The sequence below is a fragment of the Vipera berus genome, assembly GCF_964194415.1.
Source record: "Vipera berus genome assembly, chromosome: 5".
Taxonomy (NCBI): domain Eukaryota; kingdom Metazoa; phylum Chordata; class Lepidosauria; order Squamata; family Viperidae; genus Vipera; species Vipera berus.
Genome location: NC_138207.1, coordinates 9,696,854 through 9,717,541, shown reverse-complemented (window position 1 = coordinate 9,717,541; position 20,688 = coordinate 9,696,854). Strand labels below are relative to the sequence as shown.

The 20,688-nt window shown below is 43.5% G+C and overlaps 1 protein-coding gene across 1 annotated transcript in view; it reads right to left on the bottom strand.

Annotated features, from left to right (window-relative positions):
* Window positions 1-10,922: 10,922 nt before the first annotated feature.
* The window catches only part of LOC308669348 (kininogen-1-like), a gene marked incomplete at its 3' end in the record, with an annotated part of 28,831 nt that continues 19,065 nt past the window's right edge, over window positions 10,923-20,688 (bottom strand). The window contains exons 5-8 of the mRNA XM_081329984.1: window positions 19,842-20,032; window positions 18,390-18,497; window positions 16,838-16,919; window positions 10,923-11,032 (exon numbers count right to left, since the gene is read on the bottom strand). Coding sequence (XP_081186110.1) covers window positions 10,923-11,032; window positions 16,838-16,919; window positions 18,390-18,497; window positions 19,842-20,032 — 491 coding nt within the window. The remainder of the gene's footprint in view (window positions 11,033-16,837; window positions 16,920-18,389; window positions 18,498-19,841; window positions 20,033-20,688) is intronic.

The window sequence follows — 20,688 nt, the reverse complement described above, 5'->3', positions numbered from 1 at the left end:
GCAATTAAGCTGACTTTGTAATAATGCCGCTTGGGGTGTGTGTGTGAAAGCCCTAATAAGCAGGCATATACATAGAATGAAGGCTACTGCTAAGCTTGTAAGCCGCCCTGAGTCTTCGAAGAAGGGCGGGATATAAATGGAATTAAAATAAATAAATAAATTGTTCACTCCCTAGAGACTAAAATGGACAATGTGAAATTTGAGCGGGCCACGAACAAGGAGTATATATTGGAGGTGGTGACCCTTTGAGAGCTGTATGCAACGAAATTTCATTTTGATGTATGCCGATTGGTGTACATTCAAAGTGACAATAAAGTTATCATCATCATGTTATCATCATCGTCAAGGTATTGATTTAACAGCTAACAAGCTTATGTAATATAAGATTTAAGATGTAATGATGGGAATGACTCAGCAGGCTCTGTGTCTCTTTAAGAGCCTTTGTATAAAGGGAAGGCTTCACTGATGTGTTCTCTCTCTTCCATTTCCTGCTGTAACTGTGATTTGTTCGAGCCTGCTGTATTAGCATGTGTATGTATATTGTTCCTGGTGTATGATATTGTAGATAGTGTAAGATAAACCACCATTTAATATAGACTACTGTTTACTATGTTTACTCCTGGCTTTATTCCTCGCACAATAAGACTGTGCACGCTCTGACAGATTATGGGCCCATAGAGAGGAGAAACCCAGTGAGAGCTTGACCCAGAGCCAGAAGAGGGTGATATGGAACAGTGGATCACTAAAAAAAAGACAAGTTTTACCTTTAAGATGAGGGATATTTGTTAATGAGGGTTTGTTACAGTGCAGATTGTGGGATATTTTGCAATCAGTGGAATGGGGTATTCAAACTTGGCAATTCATTGTCCATTATACAGAGGATAGGGGAATATTTTATTATGGACCACATCTTGCCAGCAGAACATGTGCCTTGCATGCCAAAGTTGATGGTTGACCTCAACAAGGCAGAATGGTGGTGGATCTGGAGACCTTTTGAATCCAGAGATGGTCCATCTTTAGATCAGGACAGGCTTGTGTTCCCCTCTTCAGAGCTGGTTTGCAAGCTGCACTTTCAGATTCTTATTGGAATAGAGATGGAATTGTGTCCAGAAAAATCTTTATACAATTACCCCTAGTGCAGGAATGTCAAACTGCCGGCCCACGGGCCAGTTTCATCATACTGAAGCCGTGCCCACCCCATTGCCAGCAATGCAAAAAGAGTCGTGATATGTTGCGACACGTCACGTAACGTGATGAGTTTGACACCCGTGCCTTAGTGTGTTAGTTGCATCTTTTCTTGGATCAGGCAGCATTGCATACACATGGTTGGACTATTGCCACTCAAACTACATGGGGATGGCTTTGAAGACCAGAATCTAAAAGTACTACAACTTGCAACTGCCCAGTGTAGTGGAATCACTGGCTAAAAGAAAGGGGGGAATAAAAAGACATTCTAGTATAGAGTTGCTCTGGGGGAGGAAACAGCAGATCATTGAGGCCTTTATCTGCCAGTTCCAAAGGAAATGCAGTCAGTCTGCTGAGATTCCTGTAAAATAGGTGATCAACAATAAACTGTTTTGGCAGATTCACAGAGTTGTTCTGTTTCCTTGCACCTGACACCCAGCTACTTGTGGGAGCATCTACATTCACCAATATAATCTCTTTATTCTGGGGGTCGCATTGGTTAGAGGGAAACCCTGTGTACAGTTCAAAGTGCTATTTATCTCCTTTAAAGCCCTTCATGACTGCAGACCTGGATGTCTGCAGAATTTTGGCTCCAAAATGAATCCTCCCATCTAGGGAGACCAGAGAGAGAAGACATGTTGAGGATTTTGTCACTGAGGGAGCTTCATCTTCAAGATCCCACAACATGCAGGCTGCTTCCTCTTGTGCTGGATTTTCACAGAGCTGTAGAAAACCTGGTTATTTCATAATGCCTTAGGGATGCCAATTTGGCCTGACCTCAGGGGAAGGCATCCTTATGTATTGTTTTTTAGTTTCCTTTTTTTTTTTTAAAAAAATGGTGTTATGGTTTTTTTCCTTATGCATTGCTCTTAGCCAGTTGGGAATGGTACAGACAGAACTCTCAGAAATAAATAATGCCAATAAATAAGGGCCAGGATCCAAACCAGCACTTCAAAAGGGACATGAAAGCCTTCTTTTCTTGAGCACCTGGAGAACGTTTTTAGCCAGATGAAACAATGCAAGGTTATGTGCACAACATTTCACAAAACATCACGTGAAAACAATACAATTCTGGGTGCGGCGGAGTTATAATTTCCTTGTGAGGCTTGGGAATTGTGTTTTCCATAATACAGTGCTAATGAATCTATTGTTTCTCTCTCAAAAAGATTGACTTGATAAAGTAACACCCTGGAGACCTGGGTCCTATTATCTTCATGATATACCACAGTTTTTAACGGGTCCTTGGTACAGGCAAGTAAAAAAAAAGTACTATTAAAATATGATGTTTTGCCTAAACCAGTGATGGCGAACCTTTTAGAGACCGAGTGCCCAAACTGCATCCCAAAACCCACTTATGTATCGTTGGGTGCGGGTGGGCATGGCCCATGGGCTGGGTGTAGTCAATTGGGTGGGTGTGGCCCATTGGGTGGGTGTGGCTGCGGTGGTAATGGCAGACTGGGTGGGACTAAAAACTTCAATCAATCAATTCCAACTTTGCGAGATCTTTTTTCCCCCATGAGAAGTTGAAATTGATTGATTAATTGAACCTTTTTTTTTCACACGGCAGCAGAGGTCTAAAGTGAAAAGGCTTTATAAAATCCAGCTGAAGGCCTAGGAGTGGGGCGATGGCATGGTTGCCCACAAAGAGGGCTCTGCATGCCACCTGTGGCACGTGTGCCATAGGTTTGCCACCACGGGCGTAAACTTTTTTCGAATAGTGACTTGGGATTTCTGTTTCAGAACATCTGTATGAGGCAGATCAGAGCATATTGTTTGTTTCTGATTCTATTTAGGAAAGTGCAGCGCTTTTTTTGTAAAAAAAAAAAGGTGCCAGAACTCACACATGTCATACAACCCGCCTTGCCTGTTATGTACTGGGCTTTTGGTACCACACCACGTGCGTTGCTGGAGAGCTAATGGTTCTCCAGCAACCCAGACAGGACATCTCCAGTCCTGCAATTGGTCAACCTCGGGCGGCAAGCACGGGTTCAATCTGATTGGTTGCTACCATAGGGTTTGGCTATATATTGTGGTGGGGGGCGACCCAAGTCCTAGTACAGTTCCAGCTTGAATAAAGAATGAGTTCCTCTGTACTCAGCTGTGTGTCTTCATTCCTGCTCACCAGAGCCCATGACTTAACATTGCCTACCCTACAAAGTTCCATCCAAAAAAGGTGCCAGAACTCCGTTCTGGGCGTTCTATGACAAAAAAGCCCTGGGAAAGTGTATTCTATTTAGGAAAGTGTATTATTCAGAAAAACAATGCATTTGTTTGGGTGATGTTAGGTAAAATGATTAAAAAATACACATTACAACCGAACCGTCTACTTTGTGTAAAAATCTCTCATGTTAGCACCTATTAAATATGATTTGCTGGTGCTGGATTCCTGTTAGATTTCCCTGTCACAAACTTGCCGGGAGGCTTGGAAATATGAGCCTTGCTCAATAACTGACAGTGCCAGCAAGTGCTATGAAAAATGATCAGCGAGGGGGAGGGCTGACCTCTTCTGTCTCAAATCGGAGTGCCATGCAGCACCTGAAACGAAGAACGGTGTCCTCAAAATGGAGGACAGCTTTGGCGGTGGTCCCTGATAACCACACCAACCAGCTAGAAGGACAGATCCGTTGGCCTGTGTGTGGAGTGACACTTTCAGACATTTCTCTCCATAAGCCTTTTCTAAGAGCTGGCGAAAGCAGGTAGGCTGAGTGATAGCAAGGAAAGAGGACTACCGTAGGAAAGACAGGGAGCTCAACTGCCACCTCACAGACTATACCAGGGGTCCTCAAACATGGCCGCTTTAAGACTTGTGGACTTCAACTCCCAGAATTCCCCAGCCAGCCATGGCTGGCTGGGGAATTCTGGGAATTGAAGTCCACAAGTCTTAAAGCGGCCAATTTTGAGGACCCCTGGTCTAAATGGAAGAAACCAGAAGCCCAGATGAATCTTCAGAGGGCCAAAGTGAGCGCCACCAAGTGGCCATGACTGGCTTTCTTCAGGCTATATATATATAAAACACTCATAGCTCTCAATCAGCAGGACAGCTCAAAAGAGAAAGCGGAACCTGCTGCGTAAAATAGGATCTTGCAAACAAGCTTACGGAAGACTTTTATAAACAGCGATGAGAAAATAGATTCCTGGGGTGGGGGGGAGAGGGGGAATTTGATCGTGGGAGAAGACTAATTGCCAGACTGCCTGTGTTGGTAATGGAGGGGTGGAAACCTTTTTTGGTGGCAGCGGTCATAAAAATGCAATTCATCTTTTTTAGAGTAATAATTTCCTCCCCCCCAAAAAGGAATGCAAGCAAGGAATGCAACATGGGGAGCCATAAGGTGCTGGTCTTGCTGTTGGGAGGAATGAGGCAATGGACCAGGAGGGATAGGAGATTACGGCCTCATTTGCAGCTTTGCCAAGCCCCAGGCCCGAAAGAGGAACCTCCGTGCCTCACTTTAACATTTCAGAGGGACTCTAGAAGCTTCTTTTGGCTCTTTTCAAGATTCCGAGGTACGAGGGGGCCCTTGTTTCTCTCCGAGCTTGCTTGTTTTCTTGCAGACGCTTCACTACCTAAACTAGGTAACATCATCAGTGCTCCGAGGTACCTTTTAAATGTTCAAGAAAGAAAAGGGCCATGTCCTCTGTGTAATCTGATGGATTTTGCAAAGCATGATGGGAATTTTTACATGGGCTGAGAATTTGGGGGGGGGGCGTGTAATCCCAAACTATTTAGGGGCACCAGACAGGAAGCATTATCTTTTTTCTTTTTTACTTTCTGTTATTCTATAAGCCAGGGCTTTTCAACCTTTTCACCCATTGTACCACTTTTAGGATATGGCAACATCCGAGTACCACCAGTCGCCTAGCAAGGTGTCAAAAAATTGATGACCCTCCCCCCAAAAAAGGAAAAAAGTGATGAAGTACAGGTAGTCCTCAACTTACAACAGTTTGCTTAGTAACTGTTTGAAGTTACAATGGCACTGAAAAAAGTGCCCCTCAAGCCACAGCTGAGCAAGACACCTGCCTCCCTGCCCGGCGGCGCTCTTCCTCCTGTCCGAGGTTTTCATTGTTGTGAGCATTTCTGCTGAGGATTGGCAGTGGGGGTGGGGTGAGGTGGGGTGTTTGGTTTTTATTCCCCCCATCTGCTGGGTGGTTGCAGCAGGTTTTGGTCACTTCACATGACCCTGGGACACTGTAATCATCATAAATATGAACCAGTGGCCAAGCATTTGAATGTAAATCACAAGACCCTGGGGATGCTGCAACATTCCAGCTGATCGGCACTTCTTCTGGGCTCAGCAGAAGCGCCAGGATCAGTGCCGAGCTCCAGCTGGAGCCTGGCACTGATCCTGGCGCTTCCACTGAGCTCTGACAGCCCTGCAGCTCCAGCCATCTCTCGCTCAGGCTTGTGTGGTGCTGCCACCGGTTCAGCTCATTCCCCTCCCCTGCAACCACTTTTCTAGGATGGTCGCGTACCACCTTCCAGGTGCCAATGTACCACAGGTGGTACCCGTACCACTGGTTGAAAACCCTTGTTGTAAGCTGCCCAGAGTCATTGCAACAATTAGATGGGTAGCATATAAATTTAATAAATAAATAAAATAAACTTTATGGGAGAGATGACCACTGGCTTTTGGCACTGATGGCCAAGAACGATGACAAAACCCAGCAGCTCTGCCTTTTGCCTATCTCTGAGCCCGTGTTTTGCCCTTACAATTAATTGGTTGCCCTTTCCCAGACTTTTCACAGAGTTCTGGTGGCCAATTCTGGCTTTTTATCTGTAGCATCTGTAGCTGATTTGTGCAAACTGCTTGCATAAGCCAGATAATCTCATATGGAGCCCTAGGAGAGCTTTAGGTCATTAGTCGCCTGTTGCCTTTGAAATGAATCCTGGACAGCCATCTGAAAACAAAATTGGGCCCCTTAAGTGCAAAATCTGTCCATCATCAGAAAAGAGAAAAAAAAAGCCTAGATAAATCATGGAAAGCGTCCTAAATGCCCAGAGTTTCTGGGTGTCTTGACGCATATAAATGTTAAGAGGCAAAGGTAATATGATAGCAATGGATGCCTTGGGTGCAATCCCAAAACATCTGGAGCACCCTTTCTGGCACTGAGAAAATCATCAGCTAATTGTTACAGGCATATAACAGTTTACATCCTGTGACAATATCTTTAACACCATCAAACATCAACATCTGCCTACCCTAGGTCCTTGGAAAGGACTTGATAGGTGGACAAAGATGCCAAACCTGGTCTAAACATCTGGCTTGCTGTGCAATGAATCATCATCATGATAATAATGTGCCACATGTCTGCAAGACAAGCCTTCTAAGAAGACCACCCAGTTTGGTTTTCGAACGAAGGTACGCATGAGTATGTCTAAGCTGGAGGGGTTCAAGACATGAAGGAGGGGGACTTCATTCTGAGAAGTTGTTCATTGCTCATGGATTTGGGCTCTGAGGACATAAATTTGGCTAAGCCTTCAGTGACTTTTCTGATGTTTCAAATAAAGCAAATCGAGCCCTCCAGTGCTTTGGTACGTGTCTTTTATTTGTGATAGCCAAGGAAAGGTGTGTGATTAAAAGTATTGCAAAGCCACTAGTAGAAAGAGTGGACTAATTAATATAATTGTACGGAATTCAATGCACGTACTGCAAGTTTGTCATAAAATAATCATTGTGTTGGAAAGTTACTCATATCTGAAATTACATCCTGACTAACTGACTGCAGAGAAACTTAATGCAATTCACCCACTGAGCTGCTCTAGACATGCAAAGGCCCCTTTCTCTCTTCCAGGGAATTTTTTCCCCCTCCACGGTTGAATGCAGGCAATTCTGGTCCTCCAGAAGGCAGTTGTGCATATTGCTAGCTGGCTGAGCTGACTGAATTACAGTTCTTGTTTGACTGTTTGCCAACTACTGTATCTTGCAAAACATTAAGAAGCTAGGCAGGCCGATGCTGCACGCCAACCTTTGCTGCAACAGTATTTAAGTTTTATGCTTTTGTGCAGTCAGAAATCCCAAGAACTTCATCATTTATAAGAGTAGAACATTTCTGGAGAAATAACTCACTGCCTTTATTATTTTTATTATTATTATTATTTCTGGAGAGCATCCAAAAGGTCAAAATCGGCAAAGGAGGTATCCAGAGGCTCTGGATCTCTTTTAGGCTTCCAGGGTGTTCCAGGACACTTTGGTGGTTCTGGTAGATCTGGCAGGTGATCTAAGAAAGTGGGGGAATCTGTAGAGGTGCTGTGTATTGGGGAGACATCAGGAAACCCAACCCCTTCTTCGTGGAGGGCTCTGCCGTTAACGTCCTGTTCCACAAAAGGTTTTGAAATAGGCAGCTGATCTGGAGTTTGAACAGGTGGTAAAACTATAACTTCTTCAGAAGAACTCTCAGTTGGCTTTTTATGCCCATGTTTGCGGCCCTTTCTGTGTCCATGGGCATGGCCAAAGACCCTCCTATTTTTGTGAATGTGGTGTCCCCTTGGATCAGGATGGAATTTCTCCGCAGCACTTGGTTCTGTAGCATGGACTGTACTTCGGAAAGGGGTGAAACCTGGAGGTAGCCTGAGGAATACCTGAAAATGTTGTTTAGTTATTGGGAATGTTCCAAACAATGTAATAAATAAATGCACTTAGCACATTTTATTCCACATTCCTACTTTAACGAAGCACTAATATACTGTCATTCTATATCAGCCAATTCTCCCCATTGTACAGGAGGCAGAAAACTGAAACCATCCCAAAGAAAAAGAAATACAAGAAAGTGAAGTGGTTGTCCGGTGAGGCTTTACAAATATCCGAGGAAAGAAGGAAAGTGAGTGGGGGGGGGGAAAAGAGAAGGGCATACTGGAGAGACTGTTTATTGATAATGATGATAACTTTATTGTCACTTTGAATGTACACCAATCGGCATACATCAAAATGAAATTTCGTTGCATACAGCTCTCAAAGGGTCACCACCTCCGATATATACTTCTCGTTCGGGGCCCGCTCAAATTTCACATTGTCCATTTTAGTCTCTAGGGCAGGGGTCTTCAAACTTGGCCCTTTGATGACTTGTGGACTTCAACTCCCAGAATTCCTCAGCGTGTGCCTGGCTGAGGAGTTCTGGGAGTTGAAGTCCACAAGTCATGAAAGGGCCAAGTTTGAAGATGTGTGCCTGGCTGAGGAGTTCTGGGAGTTGAAGTCCACAAGTCATCAAAGGGCCAAGTTTGAAGACCCCTGCTCTAGGGAGTGAACGATGGCACACAGGACAGATGGAAATGGGGATCCATGTGGATTAGCCCTCAAATTGGCTTGTATTCTGACAACCTCGCCTTCTTTCCTTTTTCTGATCCTTACTCTTCCACCTTTTCCTTAAAGAGGCCTTGCTTCTTTTCGCCCCTGGAGCACGCTGCCGCCTCCACCAACTCCTCCAAAAGCCTCTCTCTCTTCCTCTGGGCCTGCCGACAGCCTCATCCAGTTCCTTCGCTCCATAAGCTCCAGGTCCTCTCTTCCTCTGCCTCCTCTGGAAACAGCCCTGATTTGCAATACAATCCATCACTGGGCCAGCAGTCAGATCTTGCTGCTGGTAGAACAAATTCAAACAGCGCCAACGACTTTTAACGGTCTCACCAACAGTTCCAAAACCACTAGAAACTCGCCAGGCCAGCAAAGATTGTTGGTTGTATGTCGAATGTTACCTTAGTTCTACCACGTTGCTCAAACACATTAAAATCTTCCTGATCATGTGGCCTATAGCCCTTACTATCCCTCCCAAAACTATTCGCCTTCAAGAGCCAATGCAGCCGCAGCCATTCCAGGCGCCGCCATCATACCCAACTGAATGCAGGTTTCCAGAGAATAGCAAGGAGAGAGAAGCAGGCCTTCTTAAATGAACAATGCAAAGAAATAGAGCAAAACAATAGAATAGGAAAGACTAGAGATCTTTTCAAGGAAATTGAATATATCAAAGGAATGTTTCATGGAGACGGGGATGACAAAGGACAAAAATGTTAAAGAGACCTAACAGAAGCAGAAGAGGTGAAGAAGAAGTGGCAAGACTATACAGAAGAACAATACAAGGAAGATCTTAATGCCCCTGATAATTATGAAGGTGTAATTGCTGACCTCAAGCCAGACATGCTGGAGTGCAAAGTCCAGAGGGCCTTAGGAAACATTACCAACAACAAAGATAGCAGAGGTGACAGTATTCCAGCTGAGCTATTTACAATCCTAAAAGATGATGCGGTTATAGTGCTGTGCTCAATGTGCCAGCAAATTTGGAAAACTCAACAGTGGCTTCAGGATTGGAAAAGGTCAGTTTACGTTCCAGTCCCAAAGAAGGGAATGCCAAAGAATGTTCAAGCTACTGTACAATTGTGCTTATTTCACATGTTAGTAAGGTTATGCTCAAAATCTTACAAGCTAGGCTTCAGTGATATGTGAACCGAGAACCACCAGAAGTACAAGCTGGTTTTCAAAAAGGGAGAGGAACTAGAAATCAAATAGCCAACATTTGCTGGATTATGGAGAAAATAAGGGGGTTCCAGAAAAACATCTACTTCTGCTTCATCAACTACACTAAAGCCTTTGCGTGCATCACAACAAACTGTGGCAAGTTTTTAAAGAGATAGCAGTACCAGACCAGCTTACCTGTCTCCTGAGAAAACTGTATGCGGGGCAAGAAACAGCAGAATCATACATGGAACAATGGATTGCTTCAAAATAAATTAATACAGGTAGTCCTTGACTTACAACAGTTCATTTAGTGACGGTTCAAAATTTTTCAGTGGCACTGAAAAAAGTGACCTATGACTGTTTTCCAGTTATGACCTTTGCAGCATCCCCAGGGTCACGTGATCAAAATTCAGATGCTTGGCAACTGGCTCATATTTATGACAGTTGCTGTGTCCCAAGGTCATGTGATCTCCTTTTGCGACCTCCTGACAAGCAAAGTCAATGGGGAAAGCCAGATTCACTTTACAGCCAGGTTACTAACTTATCAACTGCAGTGATTTAATTATCAACTGCAGTGACTCACTTAACCACTGAGGCAAGAAAGGTCATAAAATGGGGCAAAACCCATTTAACAAATATCTCACTTATCAACAGGACCCAGATTGTTGGGGGCAATTAAGCTGACTTTGTAATAATGCCGCTGGGGTGTGTGTGAAAGCCCTAATAAGCAGGCATATACATAGAATGAAGGCTACTGCTAAGCTTGTAAGCCGCCCTGAGTCTTCGGAGAAGGGCGGGATATAAATGTAATTAAAATAAATAAAAAAAACAACATAAATTTTGGCCCAATTGAGGACTACCTATAGATTTGAATACCTCTGAGTTTTGGTGCTCTTGGCAGTTCACTTCAGATGAGATGAACAATTCCCAGAGTCTCATACGAACTGAGCCACGGCAGAACAACTGCTCCTGTCACCCCCGCAAAAAACAAGGGAAAACACTCATCTCTTGTTGAACATTGGCATAAAAACAATCTACGACAGTGATGGTGAACCTTTTAGAGACCGAGTGCCCACAAACCACCCCCGCCCCCCACCCTGCCCCTGCTCCACTCCGCCCTGCCCCCAGCCCACCCCCTCTCTGTCCCCACCCCGCCTACCCACAGGGCCACTCACTGCCTCCACGGCCTGCCGCAGATTGCCCAGGCAGCCCAGCAGCGCCATGGTGGCCATGCCCTCTGCCCGCGCCCCACAGCATCAACTGCGTATGATGGGGCGTGAGGGTGGAGTCTTGTCCCCACTACCCGGCTGCCATGTCGTTGGCTATGCTGCTCCGCACAGGCCGCGCTGGATGGCGACTCTCCTCTGGGGGGGCTGCTGGTAAGGAGGGGCCCATGGGGGGAGGCGGGGCTAGGGCAATGGCGCATGTGCCCACAGAGAGGGCTCTGAGTGCCGCCTCTGGCACACATGCCATAGGTTCATCACCACTGATCTATGAGGTAGAATAATTATATTTTGAGTGTTGTTTGGGGAAAATATTCACTTTTCCAAAAGGTGACAAAATTTTTATTTGTTTTCCGAATATTTTTGGCTTTTATCTATGATTCGGGGAAGAGCGATTCATTCAAAAAGTTAAGTCAGGGAATATAAATTAATGCAATAAAATCATGACTTATTATTCCTGCATCACTTTGTTTCTGGGTCTCTCTGTGTGTCTTTGTGTCTATATGTGAGTATGCTCTTAGAAAACCATTCTCAATGAGGGGATGTGGAAGTGGGTTGGGATCTTAAGTTTCCAGCTGACACAGCAGCCATTTGGAGAAAACTGATTTGTGGAACTCTACTTCATCAAATTATATCCCAATGCTTTCTTCTCACTACATTTCCTAATAACAAATTATAGTATTTTAATAAACTAAAAAATGGTTAGTAAACCAAAAAAGTGGACCTGTTGGGTGAATCATATGGTTTGTTTGGGCAGATGAGTTTTATTAACTTGTGTTTAAGGTTTAGAGTTTGGGTAGGCATACGTAGGATTGTTCTATCAGAAAGATTATTGCAAGGCTTAATATGCATCTATGAGGAATTGCATCATTTCTCACCAACTTTATGTTTCAAGAACCAACTTTAAAATGAACTCTTGCTCCCTTAAGTAAAACATTCCTCTTGAACTAATCCTAGGCTCTTCCCAAAGCTGCTTTTTCAAAAGGCAACTGGACTTTCATCCTTGACAACCGAAGAAGCTTCTTTGATGAGAAGCGAAACGTCTTCAGGGAAAACCAAGAAAGTCCAAGGTGAAAAAGCACCTCTGGGACAACCATGACCTGGATGAGTGAAAATTTCCATAAACCTAATCCCGGTGCCTTACACCATCTTCAGCAGCCGTACAATCTTTATTTAGCTTCTCAACTTCAGCCTTGGAGCAATTTGTTTTCTGAATTATCACATCAAATCGATATATTGTCCCAGCCACAACCTGAAATTCAAGGAGAAAAACGATGAGCAGCTGTATTTAGACTAGATGCTGAATAGCGTAAACCCACGAAGAACAAAAAAAAACACCTTGGCTTGCTGTCTGGTTAGCTCATGTTGGATTCAGTGGCCCCAAGGACCCATTCCTCCTCTAGGATTCTAATAAAAAGAAGCAAGTGAAATGGCCAAAGAAAGATGGTGCTCCCTCAGAGGTGTATAAGAAGCTGCCATGGATCAAGTCAAACCTGTTCTGTTCCAACCTATGACCGGCCCTGTTTGAATGTCAGGGACAACCCCTTTTTATAGTCAACAGGCTGGAAAAACCCAACCAAATTTATTTACAAAGGAATCAAAAGTTCAAACAAGAATTAAACTAAAAGTTCAAACAAGAGTTAAACAGGAATAACAGACCAGGACTCTAGCAGAAGATCTTCAAACGGTTGCCTTCAGCAACTAGCACCTCCCACACCTTCCCCTTTTATCAGCAGTCCCAAGGTGTGGCTTCTCATTGCCTTCTCCTCCTCTCACTGAGTTGCCTCATGGCCTTTCTCTGTTCTACTCTGCTGGATTGCCTCCTGCTCCTAGTGTCCCTGAATAGATCCAGCTGTGAATCATCTATGTCCAATACCTCGTGCTGACACAGCTGAGTCTGATGAGGAACATGATGGGAGGGGCCAGGCTGAGAGTCCTGCAGTGCATCAGAGCCTCCCTCTGACACCAAAGGCTCTCCAAACCCCTCCTCCTCCTCCTCTTCAGGATCATCAGACTCAGCTGCCAGTATCACAGGCTGATGCTGAATCACAACAAAACCATTGACCTATGATGCCCAGAATACTTGATGTTGCCTGACAGGACACTCCAAGGTTTGTGTCAGGAATTTCCCAGCCCTTAACTGGAAATGTCAAGGACTCAAGCTGAGATTTTCTGTCCACAAATGTGTGTGTGGTTAGAATCATGTTCCTGAGGCATAGAGTTTCTGCTGCCTAATGGCCTTTCCTAGCTTGCAGTCTCCAAACACTTTGACATCGCAGGTAGTCCTTGACTTACAACAGTTCATTTAGTGATCGTTCAAAGTTACAGCAACACTGAAAAGAATGACTTATGAACTCTTTTCATACTTACGACCATTGCAGCATCCCCATGGTCACATGATCAAAATTCAGATGCTTTGGCAACCGACTCATATTTATGAAGGCTGCGGTGTCCCAGGGCCAGCTCTTCTGGCCTTTTGACAAGCAAAGTCAACGGAGAAGCTAGGTTCACTTTGCAACCAGTTACTAATTCAACAACTGCAGTGATTCACTTAACGACTGTGGTAAGAAAGGTCATAAAATGGGGCAAGACTCACTTCACAATTGTCTTGTTAACTGAAATTTGGAGCTCAGTTGTGCTCGTAGGTCTAGGACTATCTGTATCTGCAAGACATCTAGTTAGGAAAGCTTAAGATGTAAAAATCCTGGTCTTTCACTATATAATTTGTTCAAGACCAGCAGAGCTGGGAAATCTCAAGAGGTGACTGTCTTAGCCCAAACCAGACTTTTTTTTAAAAAAAATATCCAAATTGCAATAGAGTACTATGTACAGGCAGAGTTTAAAGCTGTTTGTAATTTTGATTACTTCTATATCTTTAGAATACTTTAAGTATTTCAGAATAGCCTCCAAAGGCTCCTTCTGTTCTGGGTTTTCAGTTGCAATGGGCACAGGGCAACCTCTGCACTTATGAGCAAGAGGCTTAGCTTCCTCCTGTTAAATTTATAAGTGCAGTGGTGACACTTATATATAGACCTATTTATATTTGATTATTCCAAAATCTACAACCTGTATTTAGGTTGGTTTTTGTAATGGAAATAATGAACAAAATTTATTTCTTTATTTGTCATCTATCATTAGAGAGTTTAGAGGAACTAAAGAGCCTCGTGTTGCGGGTGAAGAAGGAGAGTGCAAAAGTTGGCTTGAAACTTAACATTAAGAAAACCAAGATCATGGCATCCGACCCTCTCAATTCCTGGGAAATAGATGGGAAAGAAATGGAGGTAGTAACAGATATTATTTTCCTGGACTCCAAGATCACTGCAGACGGGGACTGCAGCCAAGAAATTAAAAGACGCTTGTTCCTCGGGAGGAAAGCCATGGCAAATCTAGACAGCACACTAAAAAGCAGAGACATCACCCTGTCAACAAAAGTGCGTATAGTCAAGGCTATGGTCTTCCCAGTTGCAATGTATGGCTGTGAAAGTAGGACCATAAGAAAGGCTGAGCGCCAAAGAATTGAAGCCTTTGAACTATGGTGCTGGAGAAGACTCCTGCGAGTCCCTTGGACTGCAAGGCAATCAAACCGGTCAGTCCTAGAGAAGATCAACCCTGACTGCTCTTTAGAAGGCCAGATCCTGAAGTTGAAACTCAAATACTTTGGCCACCTAATGAGGAGGAAGGACTCACTGGAGAAGAGCCTAATGCTGGGAAAGATTGAGGGCAAGAGAAGAAGGAGACGACAGAGAATGAGGTGGATGGAGGGAGTCACTGAAGCAGTAGGCCTGAGCCTAAATGGACTCCAGAAGATGGTAGAGGACAGGAAGGCCTGGAGGAATGTTGTTCATGGGGTCGCGATGGGTCGGACACAACTTCGCAGCTAACAACAGCAACATTAGAGAGTTTCTGCAGCCTGAGGGCCTGAAATGGAAATGGATTCAGGTTCAAACTATGTTGTCTTAGCAAAGTTGCTATATAATAGTAGCAGTGATAAAATCCAAACCTGTCTTGTGACTTCTCCTAGTGCTACAATTTTGAAATGAAAGTCACTGTTGTTTTTTGCATTGAATGATTCTATAGCAGCTTGCAGAGGCTCCTTCAGTTCTTGGCTGTCCTTTGCAATCGGGACTACGCAACCAAAACATGCATCAATGGGAGGCTCCACCTTTTCTTCAACTGTTGAAAATATATAGATAAAAGTACAAGTTTATATCAGATTATTGTGAAAAGGAAAGATTACAAGAATTTCAGCCTGCATCTATGTTATTTTTTTGTAAGAGATTATTGAACACATTTTCCCCTTGCAAAAAATGTATGAGTGCAAATTGCTCTGTAGCAGTTTGGAATTTACCGTGAGTAAATGGTTATTATCTATGGTTTCATCATGGCCACCAATTTGTGTATATAAAAGGAATGCTGTATTCCACTCCACTATACTGTACAACCTGTTTTCCTTGTTCCCTTCTGGGAGGAAGGGGCTTCGTGGTATCCGAAGCAGAACATCCAGATTCAGTCACAGTTTTGTTCCATACAGTATGGAACCTTGTGAACTCTCAAGTTTCCTCCTTCCATTATGTATTCAAGACGGGCAGTGATTAATATTCATATGTTACTTATATGTAGGCCTATACATATTTTGTATATAGTATGTTTAAATGTGTGTTATGTATGTGTACACTTTGAGAACCAGCAACTAAATTTCATTTTTAATGTGTGCCATTGTACCCACAGTAAAAAATGACAATAAAGGTTATCTATCTATCTGTCTGTCTGTCTGTCTGTCTGTCTGTCTGTCCGTCTGTCTGTCCGTCTGTCCGTCCGTCCATCTCTCTCTCTCTCTCTCTCTCTCTCTCTCTCTCTCTCTCTCTCTCTCTCTCTCTCTCTCTCTCTCTCTCTCTCTCTCTCTCTCTCCACCCACCCATCTCTCTCTCTCTCCACCCATCTATCTATCTATCTATCTATCTATCTATCTATCTATCTATCTATCTATCTATCTATCTATCTATCTATCTATCTATCTATCTATCTATCCACCCACCCACCCACCCCTCTCTCTCTCTCTCTCTCTCTCTCTCTCTCTCTCTCTCTCTCTCTCCACCTACCTACCTACCTACCCATCCATCATCTATCTATCTATCTATCTATCTATCTATCTATCTATCTATCTATCTATCTATCTATCTATCTATCTATCTATCTATCTATCTATCTATCTATCTATCTATCTATCTATCTATCTATCGCCTATTACTAAAAATGGCACACAGGATTGCCCTTCCTTGAGCCAGGAAAGTGCTGAAGCCACGCAGTTCTTTCAGGAGCCACTAAAAATTCATGAAAACAGGTTGTATGTCAAAAACAGGTGGCATCAGCACTTCATTGGCTTGAGCAAGGAGAACACTGTCCGCCATTTTTATTAATAGACAGCTCATTCATATTTACGAGTCATCCTTAAGTCAAACATTGTTAACCCAGGGACAGGGTGTAAGAAAGTAATTCTGGAAGCCATATTAACCTGATGCTTTTGTTTTTGGAGGGCCAATCATTGTTTGCGATGGTGGCGAATATCTGTAACTGGGTGGAGGATGAGGGTGGAGGTTCGCTCTCTGAACTTGTGGGTTGATTTCATTGCCAGGCTAGGTAACATCTTCAGCCAAGTTTAGGAGTAATGAAATGTTTGGAAATCAACCCACAAGCTCAGAGAGCGAACCTCTGCCCTCAATCTTTGTTTCTCTAAATCCAGAACTGCAAGTTGCATCAACCCCTCTACTAGTTAGCTGTGCCTGATGGGTTCTGCATCTTTTGGAACTATGGCCAGAGGAGGAGGAGGAGGATTACAGGAACTGTTGTTCAGCCACTTTATCAGGGCTTTCGCATATATATAGCAGAAGACCCTACAGAACTGCATGCAAGCAATATGAATTTGTCATCATCGTGATGTACCAAGCAATGCTGAATCAAGGAAGTAGCGGCTACAGAACGACAGTTACAGACCTTGTACTTTGCAGTCCTGTTCTGCATGGACCAGTGTGTTTGCATTGTCAACGTGGGCATTAGCTGTACAGGAACCTTCTCGCTGGAAGGAGACAAAAACGAGAAGACTAAACCATGCTTTTATCAGGCAGATCCTTTGTCTCTCACTCAGGGTGATTTTCCCAGATGGACATCCCCGTGAGTATGACTGGCACAAAGTACGAGCTCACACAAAGAATGCACATTCCCTGTTCCAGATAACATGCATCCACAGAAAAGAGCCTTTTTGCCACAGGCACACGCTGTCAGATTATCTTGGCTTCTACCTCTGCAGGATATGGAGAAAAGCTTTTGTCCCTTCAAGTCTTGAGGCAGAGCTCAGACAGAAGCCAAAAACCAATGCTGGGAAAACCAGAGATCAAGGGGTCTGATTAACCTTTAGAATTTACAGGAATATTTCCCCCCCCCCACACACAAATCTCTGCAATTTTGCCCCCTGTGCTCTGTGCCCCTGCCCATCTCCTGCTGCCTCCAGCTGACCTTCGCGGTCTCCTTGCCTGTCCACCCTGGCTCCTTGCGAGGCAGATGTTAGCTGTGCAAAGTCGTCTTCTTGAGATTACGTGTGATGGTTTCATCATGAGACCTCAAGAAGAAAGCCATGCAGGGAGGTCTTGTCAGCAGTGAGAAGAAGAAGATGGCAGAGTGCACAGTGGCAATGGCTGCCGAGTGCAGAATGGCTGCAGCTGGGGATCTAACGCTGGGTTATTGGGCTGGCATGGTTTGGTCTTCATGCTCCACTGCTGGGCTTGGAGCAGCTGGGTCTTCGTGCTTCAGTGGGGCAACTGGGACTTTGTGCTTGCTGCTGGGTTGTGGTGCTTAGGGCTTTGAGCTGTGCTGTACTGCTGGGCTGGGCTGGATGAGGCTTGGTGCTGTACTGCTGGGGCATGTGCGCCCTCCTGTGTCCAGCAGCAGCCACTGCAATCCAGGTTTTCTTTTGACTTCCTGTTGGCTTCCCCATTGCCTTTGTTTGTTGCAAGATGAAAGGAAGTTGTAAGAAACTCATAGTTTAACCATCTGCGATTCTTGCTTAACAACAGCAATGAGGACTGTTGGTTACTGTTGTTAACCAAGGACTACCTTTGTGTACATGTAACATTTAAAATTAAGCAAGGATGGTTGAACTGTATTTCTTTTTTTTTAAACAAACTGATTTTTTTTTATCTTACTAATCCTGACAAGGCCCATATTGCTGATGCTGATCTATCTCAAAGGAATTGCTGGCCACTCCAGCCACATCCTTTACACTATCTAATTAGGAGAAGGTATTATTAAAAGAGTTTTCTTTCTTTCTTTCTTTGTGTGCATACACATACACACCCATATACATGTATGCATGGACAGATGGATACATTTGTTTCTTTCAATTGCCAGTAGGAGGATGCCAGGTGAAGTAACTTTACAAATAAGATGGAGCAGTTACTGGTAAGTTCCAAATGAGTCTGGCAGGAATATGTGTGTGCTAGTATGTTACACTATTGCTCCTAGGAGCAGGATAAAAATGAAGTTCACTTACACCTTTGGGAAGGTGTCTACATGCTGGACTCAGATCTGGAAATTCATTCTTGGAACAATTTGTTTCTTTCACTGAATATTCAAAACGGTAATTCCATCCATTAACCACCTGCAAGAAATTTAAGAGAAGTTGCATGGAACAAGTACCTTGTTAAGAGAAAAGAAATTACAGTGGTACCTTGGTGCTCAATTGCTTTGAAACTCATCAAATTTGGAACTCAACACATTTTGATGAGAAAATTTTGTCCTGCTACTTGTCATTTATTTGGCACTCAACATGGAAGCTACAGGTAGTCATTGTTGGTTGCCTCATGACTCACTACCCTTTCCACCCGAAACAAAGGTGACATGTTAGTCACACAGTAGCTCTTGCCCTGTGCACGTCCGCTTGCGATATTATCTAAGCTTTTGTTGCCATTTTGGATATTTTTGTGCTCCCCGCCCCTCATCAGTACAAGTAAAGTGTTTATTTAATCTAAGTATTTATTCATTTTTAGATTTATTTCTCATGTAATGATATATGACCCTATCTTTTTACATATTGCCTTAAAAATGTGCATTGTTTTTGGAAACGCATTAAAGCTATTTACATTATTCCTTATGCTTGGTATTCCTTGTTTTTGGCATTCATTGCACCTCCCGGAACCAATTTATTTATTTATTTATTTTATTAGACTTATATACCGCCCTTCTCCCATAGGACTCAGGGCGGTTCACAAGGTTTTTTTAAAAACAATACGCAAGTTACAAAAATTAAAAACAATTAAAACGATTACACTAACCTTGAACTAAAAACCCCACTTACAATTAAAATACAATTAAAACCCCAGTTAATACTCTCAGTTAACGTCAAGTTAACGTCAAGTACTGTGGTATCACTGTAGTTTAAATAAAATTGCACAGACACTGTGCGTTTTATCAACATTTGACAGGGCTGTGTTGTTTAGTTTAACAAATGAAGGTTTCAAAAACATACACAAGGGAAGGATACTCCACATTCCGCATTTTCAGATTTAACTATAGGTAAAGGTAAAGGTTCCCCCGCACATGCGTGCTAGTCGTTTCCGACTCTAGGGGCCGGTGCTCATCTCTGTTTCAAAGCCGAAGAGCCAGCGCTTGTCCAAGAATGTCTCCGCGATCATGTGGCCGGCATGACTAGACGCCAAAGGCGCACAGAATGCTGTTACCTTCCCAACGGAGTGGTCCCTATTTTTCTACTTGCATTTTTACGTGCTTTTGAACTGCTAGGTTGGCAGAAGCTGGGATGAGTAACAGGCGCTTACTCTGCTACATGGCACTCGGGATTCGACCCGCTAAACTGCCGATCTTCTGATCGACAAGCTCAGCGTCCTAACCCACTGAGCCACCGCGTCCCTCAGATTTAACTATAAATCTATCCAAATCACCTAATTCTGTAAAGTTGAGATAGGGAATTATAGGAACATATACAAACCTGACGTGTAACTTTGTTTATTTCTCCAATTTCAAATAAGGCAAAGTGTTGACTCTGATTGTTAAATTGCCGTATGGCGAATCTCACAATGGGAAGCACTTCCAAGCTCTTAGGGTCTATGGGATGCCAGCAACCCAGACATTTAGCAAGGGATCGAGCTACATTCTCCTGTCCTGAAAGCAAGCCAACAGTAAATTAGAAAAAGCAAAACAAAAGTAAAGAAATTAAAAGTGGAAATTACTGCAGCGCTCAGTACGCAAACAGATAAAGGTTAGCGATTAAAAGGAATGAAAGGAATAAAAGAGTAGTTTAGGAAAGGACAAATGACATGGGGCAATTCATCTTAGAGAAATTAATGGTAGGGAAAAACTATACCATACCTTGCCTTTTAAACACTGGAGTTTATGACATCTAAACTTTTCACACATGGTTATTTCCACATACATTTAAATAAAAGTGAGATCTAGACTCAGCCTTCAAGCAATATATATATTTGGTTGTTGTAGTCTTGCTGGACAAAGTGACACACACCACTCTACTTACGCCTAGGGACCACCAAGTCTATTAGGACTATAACTCCGAGAATTCCTTTCCAGAATTTTTCTGGCTATGAATTCTGGGAGTTGTGATTGCAACATACTGTATTAGGAAGGAAGGAATTGGAAGAAGACTAACAGAAAAGATGAACTACAGACTAGATTAGAAACGCATAGTAGGCCTCCCAAAGCTGTTTATGGGCTAGAACAGGGGTCCCCAAATACCAGGCCATGGCCTATTTGGAACTGGGCTGCATGAGAGGTGGACTAGTGGGAGCATGTGCATGCATGTGTGGGAAGTCAGCCCCCCA